General features: G+C 30.6%; 1 protein-coding gene across 3 annotated transcripts in view; it reads right to left on the reverse strand.

The window, feature by feature from the left end:
- Window positions 1-2,125: 2,125 nt before the first annotated feature.
- Window positions 2,126-26,685, reverse strand: part of LOC109604695 (protein abrupt) — a 39,373-nt gene continuing 14,813 nt past the window's right edge. The window contains exons 3-9 of one of the 3 annotated variants that reach the window (XM_049965858.1): window positions 24,078-24,225; window positions 20,228-20,434; window positions 19,278-19,491; window positions 18,846-18,902; window positions 6,369-6,645; window positions 6,124-6,309; window positions 2,126-6,057 (exon numbers count right to left, since the gene is read on the reverse strand). In XM_049965858.1, coding sequence (XP_049821815.1) covers window positions 5,589-6,057; window positions 6,124-6,309; window positions 6,369-6,645; window positions 18,846-18,902; window positions 19,278-19,491; window positions 20,228-20,434; window positions 24,078-24,225 — 1,558 coding nt within the window. In that variant the 3' untranslated portion in view covers window positions 2,126-5,588. Of the gene's footprint in view, window positions 6,310-6,368; window positions 6,646-6,738; window positions 7,164-18,845; window positions 18,903-19,277; window positions 19,492-20,227; window positions 20,435-24,077; window positions 24,226-26,685 lie in introns of those variants that run through there. The other 2 variants (XM_020021229.2, XM_049965859.1) reach the window with 2 other exon arrangements.

Below are 26,685 nucleotides of genomic sequence, written 5' to 3' on the forward strand. Positions count from 1 at the left end.
GAATACACTATATTAAGTCATATTAAGATTTACTAATTTTTATTTTAAATTATAACAATAAGATAACAAGTTTTGATCTGATATAAATTTAACATTGTGGTATTATGTGTAATCATGGTTGCATATATACTTAGTGTCTATTATTCTGTCCTTTGAGGGAATTACGATTCTGGGTAATATTGCAGAATCCGCGACTATAAGAAATATTTTTAGCGCATGCGTCAACTTGATTTGAAATCATCTGTTTAGAAGTTTTTAGACAGCATAGTTGCCAGATTTTAATTTTAACAAAATATGTAGAGAAAATTGTTATTAAAAAAATCTATATGTATGACTTATGTCATTTATGTGGTTGATCTCTAAAAAAGATAAAATTCGGCTAATCACAGTTTATTAACTAGTATATTAATTTTTTATTTACTCTATATTTCTTTGATAGTTTAACTATCTAATTTAAATTTTATTATTAAATAAATTCAGAAATTATTTATTAATTAGGTAAATTTACAAAGGAGAATAATTTTTATAAAAAATAATAGATTAAAAGAACATTACATATTTTATAATAAAAAACAAAATCAATTGAACAAAAAAAAATCTATTCCACTGGATATTGCTTCCTGATACATTTTAAAATGCTCATAAACATGTTGCGATTTTTAAATTTATGTCTCCATGTAAATTCCTGGAGGTACGATGAAATAGGTCTTCCGAGTAACAGTCATGGTTTATTACTCTAAACTACTTCGAAATACTATATTTGTACAATGCAAATATAGTATAAAAATTATTAATAAATTGGTAATAAGTTAAAAAATAATAAAAATACATTTTTAATTAAAATATTCTTGATTTCTCTTAATGTAATCATGGTTGCATATACTTAGTGTCTATTATTCTGTTCTTTGGGGGAATTACGATACTGTAAGAAATAATAAATTTGTAACTTTTTAACTACAGCCTGTCAAATTCCAAAAAATATATTTTTTTTTCTATTTCTGTAATATTTAGTCCAATGTAGTTTGTATGTAATAAAGTTTTTCCATAATGAAACAGTATCGTAGATTCTGGGGTGTCCTCCTCTTTTTCTCGTCCTATTGTGTCACTATGAAAAGAGTAAATCACATTGAATTCCAGGTATGTATTTTAGGACAATACATACCACATTTAAACACGTGTAACCTGTGTTTACGAAAAAATAAATTCTACCTGGTCCCAAATTTTGATCACTTCAACATCATTTATCATTTACTTACTATTGAACACAACACACACAGTTGTGTGTACTTTCAGGTATTACATTTTTATAGTTTCTTTTGTGAAATAAAAATTTTAATATATAAAGCAAAATAGAACATATATGTTATATAATATTTATTTAATTAAAGGAAGAAGAAATTTTAGGTCATAGGAATTAACATATACCATTAAATTTCATTGAATATTAAATTGTAATTTGTTTATAAATTTTGTACAAACTTATTTATAACTTATATAAATTTTCATTTATTCATTTGCCATTTTATTTTAAGTCTCTACTCTTAAATGCATAAATGTTAATTTAATTCATCACATTTTATTTTCTTTGATATAATTTGTTCAACCTTATTTTATTAATAAAATTAAATACTTTGTTCATTTGTACTCCATCTACAATTTAATAGTTATCTGCACATAAGGACTCGTAACCAGGAGTACTATTCCTGCCACGTGAGTCTGTATCTGTATTGTCTATTTGATACACATACTACTTAACATAATAGAGTGTAAATTCCAAAAACTTTGGTTAATGTATCAATGTTTAATTCCTTTTGTGGGGCTAAACCTATAATTATTTAAGTCTAAATCACTGGCAGCAAAATAACATTCATCCTGCAACTCTTAAACCTCTAAATGCAGTACAAACCTACAGGAGAGTCTACAGAAACATCAGTTCTTAATTATTTATTTAGTTATTTATATCTGCGACTTAGTCCAGTACAAATTTTTCAGAATTAGTTCATCCAGTTCTATAAGGGAAGAAGTATACTTTGCTGACATACAAAATTGTCCGAGTTGTATATTTTTTAAGCAACACTTATTCAAAAATAAGTAAATAAAACAAACATATTTTATTATTAATTTATTATGTATAAATGATACCCAAGCAATACAGAAAGTATTAATAAGTAATATAATAATATGGCAAATAGGTATATTTATATTTATAATAACATTACTAATCAAAATATTCTTATTGCACCTACCTCTAAATAAACAAGGACGATAAAACTTAACATAATCCTAACTTAAATATTAGGAACATTTTACAAAATAAAAAAGTTAGACATTTAACGATAAAAATCTCAAAAATAAAATATTTCACAAAAGTTTTAAGTACAAGTATAAATAAAAAAGAAATGCAAATAATGTTCAACATAGAAGGTGGGTATTTAGGTATACCTATTCAGTTTATATATAATAATAATTCTTATACATGTACACCTATGTTCATATAATAATAGTGTATATACGATTTTTGCCAGTTAGCAAAACTATATCTCGGTGTCAAACGGTTCACTACGCTATATAAAAGTTACAAGTTATTTTTTTTAAATGTATTTTTCACCTCTTAAAAAGGGGATCGTTAGGAACTCTGATTAGCATTGGTCTTCAGGACTTTTTGGGAGTACTGAAACCAGCTGTAATATATTTTTTTTTTCGAAGGCACCCAGCCCCTCAACAATAAATACAATTTTACAATTTTTTAGACTCTACACTGCCATTAAAGCATACACTTATTTTTTTATATACACACACCGATGGTCGGTTTACCGAAAATATATTGTTGAGGAACCGTACTCAGTTAGGAACAATTTTCCGGTTATTTGCATTTCTTAATGACTGCTGTAGAGTCCTACGGACAAAAACCATCGCGCCTGCGGCTCAGCAGGAGCCGCGGGATGCGATTTTGCCTTGTTATTCTTAAAATATGGCACTGCACACGTATTTTTATTATTTTTAAGCTCGCCATACGGATTTCCACATGTTAATATTATTCCTCAGCAAATCTATAAAAAACAACTGTACACTCTAAGCTTAGACAATCTATTTTTTTTTAATATTATTTGTTTTTCGTACAAAAAATACCAGTATTATTGATGAGAGATCTGTCTTTAAAATTACTTGAGGTCTGTAAGTCTTACTATAAAATTCTTAAAATGAGGTAGGTATTATGGAAAAACAACAATATCAAAATCCACAACCAACTTTTTAATCAACAACTCAGTGTTGTTCATTAACGTTAGCTTTGGCTGAAACAGTACATCACATATGCAGTAAAATAATATGCAATCTAACCCACAACGTCATTGGTTGTAGGTTAGATTTTTGTGGATGCTGCAATTCCTTCAGTGACATTAGCTTTCAGGAGTTGCAACATCAAGACCTTATCGTATAATTATTTGCATTTGATTGTTATTAAAAATAATATGTACATCACTAATAAATGAATTCAAAAAAGTATAACTCTTCAACAAGAAATATTGAGACTATATACAACAACATACCTCAAACTCAATATTGTTATCTTCGAAATAAAATAAAACCAAAAACAAGCAACATAAACAATTTATGCTTTTTCCACACTTTTATGAACACCGCATCGCACCAGAACATGGATTATTCGTAAACTTAAAGCAACATCCACTGGATTTTTATGACAAAACATAATCGGGACACAGTTGGTGCTCAAATCTATTATCAATCCAATATTATTTTCTTTCTGAATATAACAATATATTCTATGCTATGACTTATTCAATAAATAACAATGACCTCTATTCGAGTGCTATGGCTATACCTAAACTATCATTTTTGTTATTTTTTATTTTCAAAATGGGAAAGCGATTACATTCTAACATTTAACAATGCTTAACACGTAATTTCACCATTGTCATTTCATTCCATATTATAGCGAAGAACAAGAACGTTGAGGTATAAAAATAATTGGCCCATGCACAAAACCGCCAAAAATCTACGCGGGAGGTAGATCTTTGAGGAGGGACGACACTGACCGCAATTAAGTACATTTGTTATCAATAAATGAAAAGTTCAAAAATCGACCTATATAACGGCATAAACAATTGGAAGAACTACGTTGAACCAGGGTTGCCGAAAATACGCTAAATAACTTAAATAAATTCTAATATAATACAGTTAAGTACGTCTTATTCTCGAGCAGTGACGGCAACTTGGGGGGAAGTTATGTCGGAAGTCTATATTCTACGAAAGAAGCACTATTTTACTTACACTAATGACTGATGAGGATGACTGACTTTAAATGATTCTAAATGACTTGATGATACCTGAATATTTGCTCTATATTACCTGAAATATTATCACTGAAATGTAAATATAAAAAAAAAACTGGCAAGACTGTATAATAAACAATTGTGTATCGGATGAGATTTATAAATTAAGTGATACGGAAATTTGTACTTCGGTAAAGAATGATATTAGTTCGACCTGAGTGATTAATATGAAATTCCTGAATTAGAATATCAGTTGATTGTTACATGTCTACGAATTGCTTATCAACGGAAGCATCTTGAATGAACATGGAAGCGTCTATAAAAAAAACTTTAAAATCTCAAAAAGTTGTAACATGTCAGTAGTATTAAAGTTACGTACAAAAATATTGTTGTATAGGCAAAAACGCTTTGTACCATTTTCACCTGAATTGAATGCTTGTATACTTTGTTCAAACGTATTTTAATAATAAAATTGTATACTTTGTTCATCTGTAAAAATATTTCATCTACAATTTAATAATTATGTGCACGTATGGACTCGCAACCATTAATACTATTCCTGCCACGTGAGTCTGATTTGTACTATCATAAATTGAAGAACAATTAAACAAGATTGTGTATAAAAATTGATTGGTGGTGGACGGAATAGTGTTGGTGGTTGCTTGGAATTCTACCGGACACGTTGCAAAGTCACAAAAAGCTTCCAAAAATCATCACATGTATTGTCTACTTAACCTACATTCTAGTTACGATTGTAACTATATTTACGTCATGCGACCGTAGTACGTATCTTTAGAAGAACATAAGTATAGAGCGTAGCTCCAAAAACCTTTGGTTAATGTGTGAATTTTGAATTCCTTTTGTGGGGCTAAACCTCGAATTATTTAAGTCTAAATCACTGGCAACAAAATGACATTCATCCTGCAACTCTTAAACCTCTAAATGCAGTACAAACCTACACAACAGCCTACAGAAACATCAAATATTTTTTATTTATTTAGTTATTAAATAACTGCAACGTAGTCCAATATAAATTTTCCTAAAATTACTAAAATACCGTATACACTTGAAACCCTTATTATCTTGCACTCGTTCACTATACTAATTTGAGGTAGACGGATGGAATATTTAGTATTCATATAGGGCTGGCTCATCCAGCCCTATAAAGGAAATGTAATAAATATACTATGATGACATACAAAACTGAGGTAGTTGGATGGAATAAATGAGTATTAGATGATGAAATGGCAAGAGCTCCGGCAGCCTGAACTTAACCTAACTTCCATCCTATGTACATTATTCTCCCGCTTTGACAGTCTCTGGTTCGATCTCGTCCTCACTGTATTCCTCCTCCTCGCCGGCCGACGATTCGGCCTCCTCGTGCTCTTTGTCTCTGTCGTGGTTCACCATTTCGGCCTCGCCCCGCCTGATGTCCTCGTTGCGCTTCATCATGTAATCGCTGGCGTTCTGCATCTGCTGCTGCATCTTCTGCAGGAAGTGCTCCTGCGACGCCTTGTCCAAGCCCATGGCGTTCAGCTGGGCCAGCTTGGCGGCCTGCATGGCGGCGGCGGCCTGATCCGGGGACATCATACCCATTCCGAGACTGTTTTCGGTTATGAATTGGAGGTAGGTGTCCAAGATTGCTGAGCCGGTCGTGTTACCGCCGGCTACTGGAGGAGCTAGGGGAGCCGGATAGGGTTCTTTCGATAGGTTGTGGAGGGAGTCTATACTCTTGGCAGCGACTGCTTGACCAGTAGAGTTATACCTGTTCGGTTTGAAAGAATTTTGGTGATTTAGGGGCGGAGACATTGCTAAGTCAAAGCCACCGTACCTTGGATTCGACATGGTCAGATCTTCCGGATCGTTATCGCCGCATATCGAACTACCTGCGTCCGACACTGCGCCGGAGTACGCGCTCTTTGCTTCCAGTTTCACGTCGGAGCGACGGGGACCCGTGGGCGATGCCCTTGCACGCAGTTCTGCAGGACTTATTTTCACTCCTGCCTTAGCCAACAACCTAAAATACAACATATTCATTGTTAACTGTACATTAGTTTGTTATAAATAGGTTCTTACCTGCTGGCTAGTTCTGGATCAAAAGGTGCTGGCATGGGTAGAACGGGTAGATCCTTCGTGCTGATTCCTCTGTGTTGTCTCGACATGTGTGAGTGTAGGGAATTCCTGGACTTGGCAACTGTTCCGCATAAGACGCATCTGTATCCTGGGCATATCGTGTGTTTGTCTTCCAAGTGTGTCCTCAATGTATGGGCTGACCTGTAGATCTTTCCGCATTTGGGGCAGGGTCTAGGATCCGTGGCTCTTACTCTCATCATATCCAATGAACGTCTGTTAACTATAAAAAAAACAAGAGATAAGTTAGTGGAGACGTTGATTGTGGATGTTGTGGTGCTATGAATGTTGTGTAAAAGGAAAAATAATACACGGCTTGACTCAAAAACTATATTATCCAATCAAAAATTTTCGAACAATCTCACTAGTTATAAATTAATACTGACAAGCAAAAAATTTGGATGAACCAAGCAGGAATCTAGCGCACAATCCCTAACCAAAAACATCACTTAATATCCAGTACCGATCCCCACTTCACTTTCTTCATGAGGTTCCACTGTCTCGAGTGTTTGCTCCTCATGTGATTCCTCACCGAGTTGGGATGCGAGAATTTCTTCCTGCACTCCATAACCGGACACACTGGACTGTCCCTCGGATAGTGCTCGTCCAAATGTGTGACGGCCAAGTTTCGGCACGTGAAGTTCACCTCGCACAGTGGACACTCGTACTTCATGCCGACATGGTCCAATCCGAAGAGGATCTCGGACGAGTACTCCTCACGGCGCACCAACGAACTGGCATCTGCAATGCCAAATTTGCTTCTGCACTTTTAGTTGTATACAAATTTACGGTTCAGATAACACACAATCTACGAAATGTACGTGTCGAAGGGAAGACGCAAATTTGACAGAGGAAATGCCAGTTCACTCTAGTTCTCCTCCAAACTTTTTGGCTCACTTTTTGAGTGGTCAAGAAATGGTGGCGGCCGCCACGATTTCGAGAGCCAACAACACTTTTAGTGCACTTTTTACGTCAATAAGGAAATTTGTTGATGGTCGTCTAATTTTAGAAGCAGGTGTAATTGGTTAAATTGGTCCGCCACCAGTGATGTTTATTAAACAATTCATTGATTATGTTGAAGTGGATTTTTATTTAAACGGCCATGCGAGTAGGTTATTTGAAGTACAATTTCAATTAGCCTCTACAATCATTAATGGATTCAATTACTCTATTTATTGCCATTACACATTGCTGAATATCAGAGCAAACATTTTCATGACGCACTGAACGAACCGACGAAACGAAATAAAATGTAATTACATTAACTTAATGGGCGCAATTTCATTTTTGCTACACGGCCGACAACCAATCGCCAACTACTTTACATTTGTGTGGGGAACAATAAAAAATTCGAGGAAGCAGATACGTCGTTATTAAAAAGGATTTATGGGTAATAAACGGGGGAAGGAATAGAAAAAGCGAAAATGTTGTGCCGTTCGAGTAATGGGCAATTCGGTAATTAAAAGTTATAACGTAATCTGTAAAAAGAAAACAACGCCGAGTTGTCGGGGCCCATTTTCATATTGGGTGCAGTAAAATCCGCCCCCGTCTGAAATTTTTTTCACTCTCCATCGCGGGGGTTTTTACTGCCCCGCGGTAGCGTCGCAGGAAAAAATCGGCACTCGAACTTACGAAACTTATAATGCCCTTTTGTTCTGATTTATGGTTTTATTGATTCGGAAGCTCGTTTCTCCCAAAACGAGGCGAGCGTGTACCAATTTCGTTTCGGGTTTGTTACGATAAATTACCGAGTGGTGTAATTAACCGGCAGGAACAACAACGTTTCGATTAAATTATCGCGAATATTTATGGAGGTGGTCTATGGTCTTTGAATTTTAATACAACCATAAAATGTTGTAAATACATCTATTACTTGTTATCCATGAACTTTAAAAAGTTTGCATTTTTTTTAATAAATTTTTTGTGTGTCATTTACATTTACGTGTGCCAAAACATTTATACGTACAATGGTGGTCAAAAGTATGGAATAATTTTAAGAATTTGATTAGTTTTGTTAATGTCATTTTACTGAAAATTCTTTATACCGGTTTAACATGTCGTAGTAGAACTGATTTTTAGAAAGTGGTCAATATTTTTGTCAGGTGGTGTATTTCAATATTATTTGCTTTCACATTTTTGACGTTGGACAAAAAATGGAATATCTTTTAAGTTTACAAGAAAGGTATTCAGTTGTCGTTAAACATAGATCCTTCAGTGTGTAAATATGGGTAAAAATAAAAACTTAAAAAAATGAACCGTGGATTTTCTGAATGACAGTCTGAATCAACGCCAGATTTAAAAAAATTAATATTTAATCAAGGTACTGTTTTTTGGAAAAAGTTTATATGTAGAAACAAGAAAAAGATGAAATTTACTCGAAAAATAAATACAAATGTGGATAAACCCATCATATGGATATCTATGAACAATCCAACAAAATCATCAAGGTAAATTAACCAGGAAATATCCTAATGAAGTCAGTGCAGATGTTTCAAATCGACTAGTGAGATGTGGGTTGTCTGAAACTATGCTATTTGGGTACATAGCTGAAAAAGAATCTTATATATCCAAATGAAACTGTAAAATTCGGATGAAGTTTGTCAGAAATCATATGTAGTGGAATTTAGTACAATGAAGTAATGAAACCAAGTATAAAATCTGATAGTAGGCATTGTTTAAGAAGCCTAATTGTAAATACAAATGTAGATAAACCCATCATATGGATATCTGTGAACAACCTAACAAAATCATCAAGGTAATTAACCAGGAAGTATCCTAATGAAGTCAGTGCAGATATTTCAAATCGTCTAGTGAGATGTGGGTTGTCTGAAACTATGCTATTTGGGTATATAGATGAGAAAGAACCTTATATATCCAAATGAAACTGTAAAATCCGGATGAAGTTTGTCAGAAATCATTTGTAGTGGAATCTAGTACTATGGAGTAATGAAACAAGTATGAAATCTGATGGTAGGCATTGTTTAAGAAGCCCAATTGTAAATAAAAATGTGGATAAACCCATCATATGGATATCTGTGAACAATCCAACAAAATCATCAAGATAATTAACCAGGAAATATCCTAATGAAGTCAATGCAGATGTTTCAAATCGACTAGTGAGATGTGGGTTGTCTGAAACTATGCTATTTGGGTACATAGCTGAAAAAGAACCTTATATATCCAAATGAAACTGTAAAATTCGGATGAAGTTTGTCAGAAATCATATGTAGTGGAATTTAGTACAATGAAGTAATGAAACCAAGTATAAAATCTGATGATAGACATTGTTTAAGAAGCCTAATTGTAAATACAAATGTAGATAAACCCATCATATGGATATCTGTGAACAACCTAACAAAATCATAAAGGTAATTAACCAGGAAGTATCCTAATGAAGTCAGTGCAGATATTTCAAATCGTCTAGTGAGATGTGGGTTGTCTGAAACTATGCTATTTGGGTATATAGATGAGAAAGAACCTTATATATCCAAATGAAACTGTAAAATCCGGATGAAGTTTGTCAGAAATCATATGTAGTGGAAACTAGTACCATGAAGTAATGAAACCAAGTATGAAATCTGATGGCAGGCATTGTTTAAGAAGCCCAATTGTAAATACCAATGTAGATAAACCTATCATATGGATATCTGTGAACAACCCAACAAAATCATCAAGGTAATTAACAAGGAAATATCCTAATGAAGTCAGTGCAGATGTTTCAAATCGACTAGTGAGATGTGGGTTGTCTGAAGCTATGCTATTTGGGTACATAGCTGAAAAAGAAATATCCAAATGAAACTGTAAAATTCGGATGAAGTTTGTCAGAAATCATATGTAGTGGAATTTAGTACAATGAAGTAATGAAACCAAGTATAAAATCTGATAGCAGGCATTGTTTAAGAAGCCTAATTGTAAATACAAATGTAGATAAACCCATCATATGGATATCTGTGAACAACCTAACAAAATCATCAAGGTAATTAACCAGGAAGTATCCTAATGAAGTCAGTGCAGATATTTCAAATCGTCTAGTGAGATGTGGGTTGTCTGAAACTATGCTATTTGGGTATATAGATGAGAAAGAACCTTATATATCCAAATGAAACTATAAAATCCGGATGAAGTTTGTCAGAAATCATATGTAGTGGAAACTAGTACCATGAAGTAATGAAACCAAGTATGAAATCTGATGGTAGTCAATGTTTAAGAAGCCCAATTGTAAATACCAATGTAGATAAACCTATCATATGGATATCTGTGAACAACCCAACAAAATCATCAAGGTAATTAACTAGGAAATATCCTAATGCTAGTCAGTGCAGATGTTTCAAATCGACTAGTGAGATGTGGGTTGTCTGAAACTATGCTATTTGGGTATATAGATGAAAAAGAACCTTATATATCCAAATGAAACTGTAAAATCCGGATGAACTGGCCCAAAGAGAGTCTGGACTTAAATCCAATTGAACATCTATAGTATCAGTATCTGGAATTATAAATCTGACCAAAGAATGACATACATTCAAGAACATTCAACAACATTCAAGAACGCTCAAGAACATTCAAGAACATGTCAAGAAGTTTAATTTCATTAATTTAATTCGTGGTATGATATTATTTAATACTGACGTCCGTCACCATCTTTTTATTTAAATGTATTTTAATAAAAAATTAATATTTCTTTAATTCTATTTATAAAAATGAATAAACGATTGTTTTACATTTTTATAGTTTTTGCGAAGGATTGAATAACCAAATTATCGTTTATCGAATGACGATATGCGAGGAGATAAATTTATAATGACCAACCAACTTAATCACGTACGAGAAAACATTGCTGACTTATTGTGGTGCTTGAATTTTTTAAATATTTGTCATAAATCGAGTGGGAGGCCGGCCGGTGATTGATGTAAGTAAATTTCGCTGTACCATTATATTTATTGTTATGGCTGGCGTCGAAAATGAGGAGTAAAAAGCGGATACCTCCGCCGATGCATTATTTATGCGATCGTAATATTTTTATGGGCGCCCGCGAAAAATTATGATGATTTATATTGAAAACCGTGCGAATGATACATATTTAATATTTAAATAATGGAAATAGTATGTAAAAGCCAGAATGAAAGAAAGATTTAAGAGGAAACGTACATGGAAAAGTTTTTTATTGAATCAACGAAGGCCCTCCCGACATAGCCATCCATGAAAATGGAAAGCTCGACGAGGTTAAGCTGCTTAGTGAAGCGTATTTTCTTTTTAATCCCTAAACCATTTACCGTTTATCGGGAAAGTCTTTTAGGTGTAAATTCACCTAATTAAAAAAAAATCTACTTATTGCGATCGAAGTCTCAAAGGCGGAGGGAGGACGCACCGAATTAATGAACTCTTTAATTTTTTTAGTTACGCCGTAACGAACGTTGTGCATTAGAAAATCAAATAAGTGCTCCAAGTGGAATTGAATTCGCAGGATTATTGATTTTGGTCGGCCTACAGCACTGCTAAAGATAGTCCTGATGACGAACAAGGAATTCATTGCGAGTGTCGCCCCTTTTTGTTCGATTCAATCAAAGCAAAATTTACCAAACAATTTTTAGTTTACACCGGATGTGGCGTAATCATCAGATAAATCGAAGAGGTCGTTTCCTGCTAATCTGCAGTTTATCGTTATTCCCAAGCAACACTTCTAATTCTCGGCGAGTCAGCGCAATGCCTTATTTGCTTTCGGAGCATGGCGATTTTTGTGCAGCAATTACGGTCGTCGGTCGAGGGTTTTTGTTTTCGTCGGGGGCGTAGATGGGAGATTCGTTGCAGGAAAATTACCCCAATTACTCGTGAGGTCGTCCTTCAACTTTCTTTGTTGCCGATAAGAAATAGCGGACGTGATGCTTCCTTATCACGGCCGCAATATTTCACGCTTCGATTTTCGTCCGGAGTTTTCTCCTGGACAAAACCAGATACAGATAGAGTAAGACAAGTAAGAACGGACCGACGGTATAAATCAATAGACCGATTTTAGGGGGGAGAAATATACAGAGCAATCTCGATGTTTGACTGTATAGGCCTCCTTCACTATCCCATCTAATATCCCCCTCGTTCCACCCGCCTCGCCCCCCGTTTCGGCCTCCTCGCTCTTTCAAGTCCCATCCTTAAATGTTCGATCAATTGCAGAAGCCGGTTGTTAAGATTGTTTACGCGCTCGCAGACAGTTTTCCCCGGAATGAAATTACGGGGTCCCATACACTGCGGCGAATTAGGAAAATGCGGACGGCCTCTCTTTGTTTGACACCATTAAACGGCGACGGGTTCAGTACGGAGGACCCGGACGACAAAAAATTAAGGGGACCATCAATTAATTGAGTGATGAGGCTGCCGCATAAATTTTGCGGCGGCCACGTTAAAAAATACGTGGAGGGTGGGCGTAACGTAATTTGGCGAGTGGCTGAAATAATTTGATCGGCAATTTTTTTTTTTCACGCCCTGAAAAGCGGCGGCGAAGTTATTGAGTTACACCTCGCAGTAAATATCGTTTATATGAACATTTCGATTTCGCGAATATAAAAGGAAATGAACACATTTCGACGGATATTTCGGGGGAGGTGTTGGAAAATCCCGAGAAAGCCCAAGAAATACTGAAAAGCTGTTTATCAGTGCGTACCGCCTATCGCTCTCCTTGTCCCCCGCGTGCGGGTGCGGGCCTCACGGTCCGGAAAAGAGGGAAAAAGAGAGTGCTTTAACTTGTGCAAAGATGAAGCAAAAAGAAAAAAAAAATATGGAAAGAAAGAAAGAAAGAAAGAGAGAAATGGCTCGGGGCGACGTCACAACTTCGAATTACATTACCGGACCGAATTCGTCGGTATTACAGCGAACGGTGAACGTTATCGACATTTCGTGCTTGGACGCTATAACGCACATTTATTACTTCGCCGTTCGATAAAGGGCCTTATTTTTCGGTATATTTTAAGAAATTACTACCGTATATTTCGGGGTGTACGTCATCAGATTACGAGTTCCTTTCGACATTAATTTTATTGCGTTTTGTGGAACAAAAACCGATTCATTACGACGATTTTATTTTAGTTTTTTTATTTTTCTGTCGTCGAAATGCGGCCCTATTGATTTTACAAATGCACATTACTCAAGCAGCTTTTTTATGTTTTCTGTATCCGCAAGGAATATTAAGAAGAAACGAATTGATCGGAATACTGATCGCGGGCTTTGGCATTATGGAAAATACGGCTTTCACAAAATTATTAAGCATCATTTTTGGTATAATAATCTTGTAGAAACGACTATAGTATCAGCTTTTTACTTTTGAACGACTATTTTTTTTGTAAAAATTATATAACCATTTAAATCGTTAAAGAAAGTAAATTTATTGTTTATTTTTTTGTAAAAATGTCCTGTATTATTTGTAAAGTGATACATAATATTAATTAAAATCAACTTAATAAGTCTTAAATATCCACATAATAAAATACTGAATAGAAATTTAATTAGATCTTTTTTGTTTCTGAAAAAAAAAAATAATAATAATTGTGAATATAAATTATAATTAACTTCTTTTTAAATAAATATATTTCATATTTCTTTTATTTTTAATACTTAAATATATTTGTTATAAAAAATAGTGAATGGATATTAGGAAACTTGTTAGAAAATTATAATTTGTCTTGTTCCTTAAAAAAAAAATTAATTGAAAATATAATTCTATAATTTTTTTTTTAAAATTCAATAAAAATATTATTTTCCTACTTCCTTGAAAACAAAAATTAATTGAGAATATAAATATAATTAACTTATTAATTATTTTTTTTTATTGAAACAAGTATATTTATTGTACAAAATGTTAAATATTGAATAAAACTCATTTGAAAAATATTAATTTTCCCCTTCCTTGAAATCGAAAATTAATTGATAATATTAGAATTAACTTTTTTATTATATTTTTATTAAAACAAGTGTATTTATCATTTATTTTGTTGTCAAGAAATGTTCAGTGAATAGATATTATGCAATTAATTCGAAAAATATTGTTTTTTTTTTTCTTCTTTGAAATAAAAAATTAACTGGGAAATTAGAATTAACTTTATAAAATGATTTTTTATTAAAACAAGTATATTTATTATATTAAATATTTAGTCAAGAGTATATAGAATAAAAATTATGTACCTAATTAGAAAAATATTATTTTTATTAACCTTTCAAAGTGAAAATAAAAAATAAGTGTGAATATAATTATAATATAATAACATTCTTGTTAGTTTTTTTATTAAAATAAGTATATTTTTGTTGCAAATAATCGTTAAATATCTAAAATAAAAAAAATATCGAAAAATAATATGTTTCTTGACCATTCAAAGTGATATTTAATTGAGAATATATTTTGAATTAACTTTTTTATTAGTTTTCTGCTAAAACATGTATATTATTATTTATTTTAGTTTAAAAAAATGTTCAATATTTAATTATAAGTTTAATAAAAATTATGTATCTAATTCGAAAAATATTATCATTTTTTAAACTTTGTAAGTGAAAATTAATTGAGAATATAATGATAATTAACTTTCTTATTAGTTTTGTATTAAAACAAATATATTTTTAATTTATTTTATTGCAAAAAAATTGTTAAATTTTTAGTTAATAGTTCATTGAATAAAATTTATGTGCCTAATTCGAAAAATATTATTTTTCTTGACCTTTGAAAGTGGAAATTAATTGAAAATTTATTATAATTAACTTCGTGTTAGTTTTTTATTGAAACAAGTATATTTGTCATTTTTTTTAATGTGAAAAAATGTTAAGTATCTAATTAATAATTCAATGACCTAATTTAAAAAATATTATATTTTTTTCTTCCTTGAAAACGAAAATTAATAGAGAATTAATTAGGATTAACTTTCTTATTAGTTTTTTTTATTAAAATAAGTAAATTTATCATTTATTGCATTATAGGAAAATATTCAATGAATAGAATCAAAAAGTACAGTTTTTCTTGTTCCTTGAAAACGAAAATTAATTGAGAACATAATTAGGAATTAACTTTCTTATCAGTTTTTTATTAAAACGAGTATATTTATCATTTACTTTATAGTAAAAATTGTTAAATATCTAATTAATAGTTCAGTGAATGGAAGTTATATATCTAAATAGAAAATACATTTTTTATTGTTTCTTGAAAACGAAAATTAATTGAAAATATAATCAGTATTAATTTCATTATCAGTTTTGTATTAAAATCATTATATTTGTCAACTATTTTATTGTAAATAAATGTTAAATATCTAATTAATAGTTCAGTGAATAGAAATTATGTATCTAATTCAAAACATTACTTTTTCTTGTATCTTGAAAACGAACATTAATTAAGAACATAATTGCAATTAACTTTCTTATCAATTTTTTCATTAAAACGAGTATATTTATAATTTACTTTAATGTAAAAAATCTTAAATATCTAATTAATAGTTCAGTGAAGGGAAGTTATATATCTAAATTAAAAATACAGTTCTTCTTGTTTCTTAAAAACAAAAATTAATTGAGAATATAATCAGCATTAATTTCATTATCAGTTTTGTATTAAAACCAGTATATTTGTCAACTATTTTATTGTAAAAAATGTTAAATATCTAATTAATAGTTCAGTGAATAAAAATTACGTATCTAATACAAAAAATTAGTTTTTCTTGTTTCTTGAAAACGAAAATTAATTGAGAACATAATTGGAATTAACTTTCTTATCAGTTTTTTTTAAAACAAGTATATTTGTCATTTATTTCATTGTAAAAAGTATGTAATAAATATTGCAATGACTAGAAATTATGTATTTAAATCGAAAAATATAATTTTTCTTGTTCTTTGCAAACGAAAATTAATTGAAAATGATTAAAATTAACTTTTTTATTAGTTTTTTATTAAAACGAGTATATTTGTCATATAGTTTATTGTAAAATCTATTTAATAATTTAGTAAATGGAAATTATGTATATATTTAACATTTTTATTAATCGTTTTGTTAATAAATCGAAAGTAAGAATAAATTAATTTACATCTACTTTAAGTTTTCTATTTATTTTCAATTTATTCGTTTATTATTCAGGCATTAGTAAAGTCGCAATGAATATTGATTTTACGAAGAAAGCCTGCACAAATAAAACGAAAACCGATGTTCTTCTTAAAATTAATTCCCGAAATGTAAATTGTTTGAACAGGAAATTCCTTTTTACAAATGAAAAAGTTTCGGTTAAACAATTTAATATTTTACAAAGCGTAAAGGTAAATTGTAAAAAGTTGCACAAAAAATTTAAAAACAAAATATGTTCTCCCCTAAAAAAATATATATAAATACACATAAAATATGTGTTGGGAGTAATATCAGGGAGCGTGTCATTTGTGTCATTTACTCCTTGAGGCCGCAACGGCAATATAAAATACAAGAAATCGAGACCCTCAGGCCCGGAACCGCATTTCTCGCGTCCCAGCCCGGGCCCCGGAACGAACCCGGATCAACTGGCGAACGAAAAAAATATGGACGGCAAAACGGGGGCGGCGGCGGGCAAAGAGAGGGAGACCGACTGACGGGTTACATTTTACAAACCGCCGAAAAAAAGTTTCGGGCGAAAACATTTCGCGTACACAACAATCGGCGGCCCCTGTCGCCTTTATAATTCATAATCCCGGCGTCGGCGTTGGCCGGACCCGGTCACGTGACGCCGACCGGCACGGGGATGACGTCGTGGAGGCGCACAATGCGACGGCCGCCCCAACAATCGTCCGCCGTGTTTATTACACTCGAAACAATCGGTTTATCTGCATAAATAATCCGGATGTCGTGTGAGCGAGTTAAAATCGGACGGCTGGCAAAAATAACAATGGTCGGGGGGTTCGTGGCATTGTGCGTCGGCGGAAAAAATAAAATGTTTAATAATGTAAAAGTTTCGGGTTTGTATTGTGTGCGGTGCGGACCGTGGCATATGTCATCTTGTTTTTTCCTTTCTTTTCTGGGTCCCGATCCGTTGCTCTTAACAAAACCGTAAAAAATTGATGGACGAATAAGGGACGACAAATCTCTGCCGGGGAACTGATTGACGAATGGATCACGGGCTGGCTGCGAACGGTAGCGAGTTGTGACGTTAAGTGATCATAATCGAATACGTGTTCGATGTATGAGTCGGGCGGTGGATCAGGATTAATGAAAAACGACTGCCAAATCGGTTAATTCCACAAGTGTCTGATTCTGTCGGGGTTTTTTCGAGTTTAGAGCCATAAATTTAAAAAGTTGCAGCACAATTTCCTGCTTAGAATTGTTTTATTGACAGATTTATTCATCATTCATCGTCTTGGTCAAAAACATTGAAACAATTGTTTCAATTACAAAAATAGGAACCGAAAATGGTAGTGGTTTTCTTAATGTCATCTCTTATTTTGAAAAGCCATATTTCTTAAAATTCTGGGACATTGGGATGAAATTTTTTTGGTACTTTATTTTTTTTAATTGTAGAGTAAAGATAGACGAATATTTTAAAGCATTAGAAGACTCCATAAGTATGATACTTCCCTAATAATGAATAATTTAATATTAAGTATTTACTTCTTCATCTCTTCCATATTTTATAACATTCAAAACTTCAGAACCACCCTTAAAATATTAAAACCAATGTTTTCTTTACTTGATTGTACAGAGGGCTCTTTTATGAATATTTCGAGCCATAGTCATGCATCTGGTACCCCACTTGGAATAAATAGGGTCATTTTACTAAAGCAGTGTTAATATTGATTTTTGTACATCTCTCTTCTTTTGTACCCTAACTGAAACATATCAATTTGTCTTTATTTTTTACTTTTTCATGTAATAACGTCTGGATTTATAGTTTAGGTTTACTAAAATCTCCTTTTATCCTTGTCATTGAGTTCACTATCTCGATGAACATCAGAATATCATAAATGTTCAATTTGGCGAGTAAAAAAAGAGAAGTAAGTTCATGAATGTTGCTAATCCCGCTTTTATTAAAGCAAGTGGAGTTATGATAAATCTTCTACATATAAATCTTGGCTTTATAAAAAGCTGAAAGCTTTAGATGTTGATAAGACAAGAGTCTATGAACTCGAAATGTTCGTAATGGAATCCTCAAGTTGTGAAAGTATTTTTTGTTCATTTTCTGTGATTAACACCATAATTCAAAATATTCATTTATATTACCCCTCCAATAATAAAAAATGCATCTTGAATTAATGCTTTTAATTCAAAAACTAGACTTTAACTTTAAAACTTTAAAAAACCATTAACATTTTCAGGATCTACCGTTGTTTTCCGGAGAATTCAAGTAATGTATGATAATAATATATAACAATTTAAAGCACCAATAATATTTTATATTAAAAGTATTTTTTCTAATGTTTCATCACCCGTGTACATTCAGCTTTACTTACCAAAACTGTCCGGACTGTTGTGCATCCCCGACGGCCCTGGCATCAGTCCTCCCAACCCTGAAACGCAAAAACCCAATAAATTTCACACCGCAAAGTGACGATATGTTCATAAATTATCGGATATTTATATTCCAAGGATAATTAGATAATGAGAACAGCAATTTTTGCAGAAATTTTCGTCCAACTGTTTTTACATTTAACATGTTTCACATTTAAATGACACATTTACATAAATTATAATTAAAATTGTTTTCCAAAACTAAATTGATTACTCGTGTTAAGATTTCAAACGGCGGACCGTATATTAATGAGCGTTGGACCGTTTGAAAGTATGCGACAAAATTTTTATTACCGGACAACTGTTTTATGTTAATCCATCGATTACGTAAGCCAAGTTTTTTGTGCAATTTTTTTTCTTTGCTTAGGACTTACCTGGCAGTCCTAGGAGGGCTCCGGGAAAGGACGAACGGTTCTGGTCCATGAGGCCGCCGTTCGTGTTGTATGGATGGTGATCGTCTAGCATGGGGTAATCGGAGGGTTCAGTCTTTGGGGTAACGTCGTGGCCATGGTCGCTCATGGCTGTATCACTGCTATTGCTATCTTCGCCAGTCGATTGGGCTTGTAACGAGGAATCTGAGTTGTTCTTCTGGAAATAAAGGAGGTTTATAAGTAACAGTCAACTCCCAACAAAGCCTGAAGTGAACAAATGAATTTTTTCATTATTGGTGGACGAGGAAGAAGAAAATAGCTTTAATAGCTTATTAAAATCAACTCTTTTTGTTACACAGTAATGGGATTCATCTGCTTCATCATTTTTTTCTTTATCTAGTAACTCTAGATGTGCTAATTTTAACTTTTTCTTAAGAGTTTCAAGTTTTGTGAGGTAACAGAGCTATTTTCTCATTATTGGAAGATAAAGAAGAAAATAGCTTTTAACTCTTTTAGTTATACACTTATGTTTATTCCATCATCTCAAGATATGTTAAATGTTTTAAGCTTTGTCTTAAAATTTTTGAGACTTCTGAGTGGTTTTTCTGGAGAGTAAATGAGATTTATAAATAACAGTTAATTTCTAACAAAGCTTGAGAGATTCATAAAAAGGATCAGCTTGTCAATATTGGAAGTTGATAAAGAAGAAAATAGCTTTTAACTCTTTTAGTTATACACTTCTTCATTTTAATGTTTATTCCATCATCTCTAGATATGTTAATGTTTTAAGCTTTGTCTTAAAAGTTTTGAGACTTCTGAGTTGATAAAGAAGAAAATAGCTTTAACGGAGAAACCAACTCATTTTGTTACTCAACTTCATCATTCCGTTGTTTATTTCAGCTCCAGACGAGTTAATTTTCGAGATTTCCCTTAAAAGTCTAAAGTGTTCTTACCTCCTTGGTGTGGATCGTGGGTCCCCCTTCGAGGGCCTGTCCTAGCAGCGACTCCTGCATGTCCCCGTTGCCCCTGGAGGGACTCCGCACCCTATCGGGCGTGTAGGGACGGTCGGCGCTGCGGGACCGCTTCGCCGGCGGCGGCGACAGTCCGCCCTCTCGCAGGGCGTCCGGCCGGTCCGTCGCCCAGGGCAGCGACGAGGAGTTCTGCGGAAAGGAGAAAAAGGAACGCGGATTAATCTTCGGCCGTTGTGGGGTGAGGGTGACGAGGGTGGTGTCCGACACAGATACGGGGGCGCAGTTATCTGATCCACCCCGACATTGCTAGGGGTGGATGGATAATCCGAGTTTCGTTGGATTCGAGGTGTCGCTCATTGGACTAAGCTCAGTTTAACGCCAGACATATATCACGGAACGACGTGAACGTCGACGGCGACGATTATAATTATCCGTTTTCTATTTGTGCAGCTTCAACTCTGATTTATAATAGTAAGCACAAAAATGTGAAAGTGCTCAAAAGTGACGACCACCTAAACGTACACATATAATTAAAATTTGCATAATTCCTTATCGTAAATTTTGGCCATATCACTTGAATTAATATTTCCAAATTCCTGGCAAAGCTAATTATGTCGTGGCAAAGCCCCGATAAATTAAAACACGTAATTAGACCCGTGTTTAATGTAAATAAAACAGCAATGCTTGCATTACACGTGTACAAGACCTGGTTAAAATATACCCAAGACCGACATGAAAACGAAGCGAAGCACGCGAACACTTTCATTACCATTTTTTTTTTCGTAGCTTTGATGCGTGATCGAATGCAAGTACGGAACATTTCATTCACGCTCCTGCACACGCACATGTTCCAGAATGCACATATTTTATGGGCATTAATGCCCAGATTTCTCGTAATTATATTTTAGGGGGCCCTGATTGTGATTACGTGTAATTATCTAGCCACGAATTTTTTTTACATAAATTTTATATCAGGCTAATAAACAACGAATTAACGCCTGCCCCCCCCCAATTAACTTTTAAAACATCTATTGAGGTTAATAATTCTAAAACCGGATTAATTTATGTTGATCGAAGTTAAAATGCGATGTACCTTGATTCAGATGACAAATTTTTAATGAGGCTAACTACTAAAAATTTATGGTTGTCGTAAACATCGATTTCTCTATTTAAATACGTCATTGCTCATCCGATTCGCTTTGAATTGACCTTTAGGATTAGTAATGTTTCTGAATTATTATTATTGTTACTAGTTGTCATTGAAATTTTTATTATTGTCAATCGTTTCAAGTTGCCCAAAAACGGATCTTGATTTTAACACATTTATTTATATTGAATGCACACTTGAAGCGGACCAGGAAAGCTAATTAGTAATAAATAATTTTAATTAGGTTTCTAAAACCGTTTAATTACTGGTTTTTGGAAGTAAAAACCATTTACATAATTTGAAGTAAACCCATTCTTCTCATGCTTTCGAAATCGTACGTTCTAGAGTATGGTGATGTAAAACAAAGATTGTGTTACAGAATATATTAATTGTAATACATTTTTTTTTTAATTATTCATTAAAACATAAAAAATGTTATATAAATATCTATTACTAATTTTGGGAATAAATATTAGTTCATTTTAAAAATAGTATCTTAGTCAAAATTAATCAACCGATTAATATAATCGTTAATTATACAGAATATTTGTATTTTATATTAATATTTATATATGTTTTTGAGAATAATTATCAATATATATGTTTCTTAATATCGTAATCAGCTCATTAAGTAAACATAACATAATTTCTTAATATACAATATTTGAAAGATAATAAAAAAATTAGTAAAATATGATTTTGATGATTTTTTCTATTAGATATATATTATCTATATTATAAATTATATTATATAAAATATTATATTCAAAATTAATTAATTTAATTAATAATAGGAAATATCAAACGCTGTTTTTTAATGGAAAATAGTCGAAAATCAAAACAAAAAATCAGTAAAATATCTTTTTTGATTCGTTAAAAAATATATAATTTTTATGTATTTTATTTAATATTAATTAAATACAGTTTTTTAAATCTAAAATATTGAAAGAAAAACAAAAAAAAATAAGTTAAATTAGTTTTTAATTCATAAAAAAAAATAATTGATATATTTTATGTATTAGAATTTGTATATATTTTTGGAAATAATTATTAATTCATCTTTAAGAAATTGGTTTAGTCGAAATTAATTAATTAATAATATAAAAATGTCATTATTAATTAAATACTGTTTACTTTTAGTCTAAAATATTTGAAAAACAAAACAAAAAATCAATAAATTATGTTTATTGATTTATTTAATTTGATTGATGATCATGATGATTCTTGTCAAAATTATTTAATAAAATATATATTATAGAATAATTTCTTAATAAAAAATATTTGAAGGAAAACAAAAAAATTAGTAAAATATGTTTTTTGATTCAGTAAAAAAAGTGTAATTTTTATATATATTTTGTATTACTTTTTATAAATATTTTTGAGAAACTTTTTGAGAATTATAAACTAATTTTATAATTATTCATAATCAAGATTACTGAATAATATAAAATTATTATCATTCAATAAACAACATAGTTTCTTAATCAAAAATCTTTTAAAGAAAAAGAAATAATTTAGTTAAATATGTTTTTGATTCTGATAAAAATATATTATTTTGTGTTATAATTTTTATATATTTATTATAATAATTGATATATTTTATGTATTTTATTTTTTTGTATTTAAGTATTTCATGAAATAATTTAATTTAAAATTAGTTTATTTATGATAAAAATATTGACAAAATTAATTAATTAATTAATAATTAAACAACTTAATTTAAAATATTTGAAAAAAAAAACAAAAAATCAATAATATATATTTTTTCTCATTCCTTAAAATTATTTGTAAAAAATGATTTTAGCCAAAATTAATAATTAAGTTTACTAATAATACTGTTATCTAAATATAATATTAAAAAAAATAGAAATTATATATTATATTTTTTAAATGCTCCATTAAAAATTGGAAGAAATTGTTTTATATTTTTTGTGGTTTAGATATTTCGAAGCTCTGAGTTTTGACAGGAGAGTAAAAATATGAAAAACACATTATTTATTAAACTCTATCCTTTTGAAGTCCTCCATTGTTTGAACAGGTACAACTTTTTATGATTAAAATGAAACAAATAAATAGCCGTGAAACCCGATGACGAATTTGTGCGAAGAACATTATTAATCACAGCCTATTTATTACGGTTAATTTCGTTGTTACTTTTTGTTCAAGTTTCCGTCAAATTACTTATTAAATATCAATTTACTTACAGACAAGTTCGACTAATAATCACTTAGTGATTTATCTGTAAACACGTAGACATGCAAATGCATATTTAAATTGTTTTGGTAACAAGAGTAACACGACCAGATTCTTAGCAACAATTATAATTATCATTAAAACAATTATTACCATAAAATAGTCAAAAATCCAAGGTCGTCAAATCAAGTTTGGCGAGGTACATGTTCGATTTTAGAAACGTGTTACACTGTAACCGACAATAAAAATGTAATAAAATTGCTTCTCAAATTGAAAATAACCTTTAACCAAATACGGCTTACACCCACACCTAAAACAAAGCGACCACTCCGTAAATCAAATTATTTACCCGTAATAAATCAAAACCAGAGGCGTACATCCACATAAACGTAAAAGTAAATCAAGGTACTACACGAGATGAGGAGTGTCGATTGTTGATTTATCGTCTGAACGGAAAACAATTACAAACGTATCCGAAATGTATCGACTTACCGGTGAGATCTTTTCTGGTACAGTCAGTCTTTGGCCTGCGGCTCCGGCTGGAACATCCGCTAATCCTCTAACTTGTAACATTTGTGCAGTCTTTAAGAAATCTGTTAAATGCTCTTGTCCAATGTGGACTTCTCCGTTATACATAAACCTGTAACAAAAATGTCATATCAAGTAACAATGACACGGGAGGAGAGCTTAATAATAAATTGGGCAGAACATAAAGGTGAGCTGTAAGATTTTATAACCTATACAGACAATTATCCTTTCAGATAAAACCGGGCGGCAACTATTAAAGCACAATCATAAAGTTGAATAATAAACTTGTTTTAGACATAAAACCGTATAAAAGTTTCTCACAATATTACCTTACATTATATCTTACGGATAAATTTAATGTATCCCAGGCGAATAAATATTCAAATCCGACATTCCATTTGAAAGTAAGTAAGGCATAATTCTGTACACACTAATTAGGCTTAAATCAGGTTTTTTATCTCACCTCACCTTTAGTCTGTCAGTTAATGTAATTCGAGATTTAAAAATTACTGAGCATATATATTCTCTGCCTTTTTTTTTATTACATTTCACTGACACGACGACGTTAGTTTGATGCGGAGAATTTCTAAAACAATTAGCCGCTTTTATAAACAAATAAAATTGTTCTTGCGCAATTTTTGGGTAATTTATGCGGGTAATTAAAGGTTGGGACCACCTTGATCTGTCGATACTAGTTAAAATCACAACGGGCTTATTTATTTTTAACCAGTCTGCTGACTTGCTAAATAAATATTTTCGGTTGAACAATGATATTTCCGTTTCAGATTAAGGTTTCCTGTATGTGCAAATACATAAATATTAAACAAGAATAATAACTTGTATCTTTGGTGCTCATCAATATCATTTTTAAAGTGGTTGTTGATTATATTTTTAAGCCTTTATTTTGTATTATTATAAAAGACACATAGAAAGTTTTTAATAAAATTTGTTATATTATATTTTTACTTTTTTTTCCAGTGGCGTGCTTTTCTCACCAGATATTTAGAAATACATGAAAAGAAATTTTTTCTTTATATATAAACCTACTTAAAAAATGAAATATTATCTTTTATATTTGTAAATGACATCTGGTAGATTACGAAACAAGTATATTTACTAATAGTTGTTAAAAATAACTTGTTATAACTAACCTCCAGCTGAAAAAAATATATATTTTTATTATTAATTACATAGATACCTTTTTTTCCAATTTTCAACTGGAGTAGGGAAGTAGAGAAATATATATCCAAAGGTGACATAGTACAGAGGGTTTTTCATTAAAAATATGGTCATAAAAAACCTCTTCTTATAATTATTATAAGCACAGCTAATAATTCAGAAGTACAAGAGATTAAAACTATCTTCTTTGTTGTAGGAATATTGAAATTTTGAAATATAAACAAAAAATATTATTAGATATCCAACTCCGCAATTTCCAAAATTAAAATTAAATAAAAAATCAAAATTATTATTTTAAATTTATAATATTTTAAATATTAAGCTTAAAAAATAACTATTTAAATTTAAAAAGTAAAATAAATTGCTTAATTTAAATTTTCAATAATTGAAATATTAAGCAATTAATTTTATTTAAAAAATATGCTTAAAAAATTAGAAATAAGAAATTTAATTAAATAATTCAATAAAAAAATGAAAATTGTTTCAAATTTGTAATATTTTTAATATTAAGCTTAAAAATTAAAATTTTAAAAAATAAATATAAATATATAATATAATAAAATATATATTATAATAAAATAAAATTGTATTTAAGCAATTTAATTAAAAAAAAAATAAAATTGTCGTTTTAAATTTATAATATTTGAAATATCAGACAAAAATGAGCAATTCAATAGAAAAAATTAAAATAGTTGTTTTAAATTTATAATATTAGAAATTGGAACATGAAAAAATTAAAAATTACCACTTTAATAAAAAAAATAAAATTGTTGATTTAAATTTATAATATTTTAAATATTAAGCTAAAAAATTCACGTTTTAAAAAATAAATAAAAACATATAATAAAATAAAATTGTCGTTTTAAGTTTATAATATTATTTATAATATATGAACTTAAATATATATAATAAAAGTTTAAAATTATTAGAAATAAAAAATTTAATTAAAAAATGAAATTGTTATTTTAAATATATAATAATATTAAAATTAAAATAAATTTATAATATTCAAAATATTAAACATAAAAATAATAAAAATTACCAATTCAATAAAAAGAAATTAAAATTGTTGTTTTAAATTTATAATATTTTAAATATTAAGCTAAAAAATTAAAATTATAATAATTATAATCAAATGAATTATGAAATATATTATAATGAAATAAAATTTTATTTAAGCAATTTTAAATTTATAAGATTATTTATGATATCATCTTTAAAAAAGAAAATATTTTAAATATTAAGTTAAAAAATTAAAATTTAAAAAAAAAAAAATTAAATTATATTGTATTATTTGAAATATTAAATATAAAAAATTAACAATACAATAAAAAAATTAAAATTGTTATTTTAAATTTATAATATATATATTAAATAATATTTATAAACATTA

This window comes from Aethina tumida, chromosome 4, assembly GCF_024364675.1.
Source record: "Aethina tumida isolate Nest 87 chromosome 4, icAetTumi1.1, whole genome shotgun sequence".
In the NCBI taxonomy this organism is placed as follows: Eukaryota; Metazoa; Arthropoda; class Insecta; order Coleoptera; family Nitidulidae; genus Aethina; species Aethina tumida.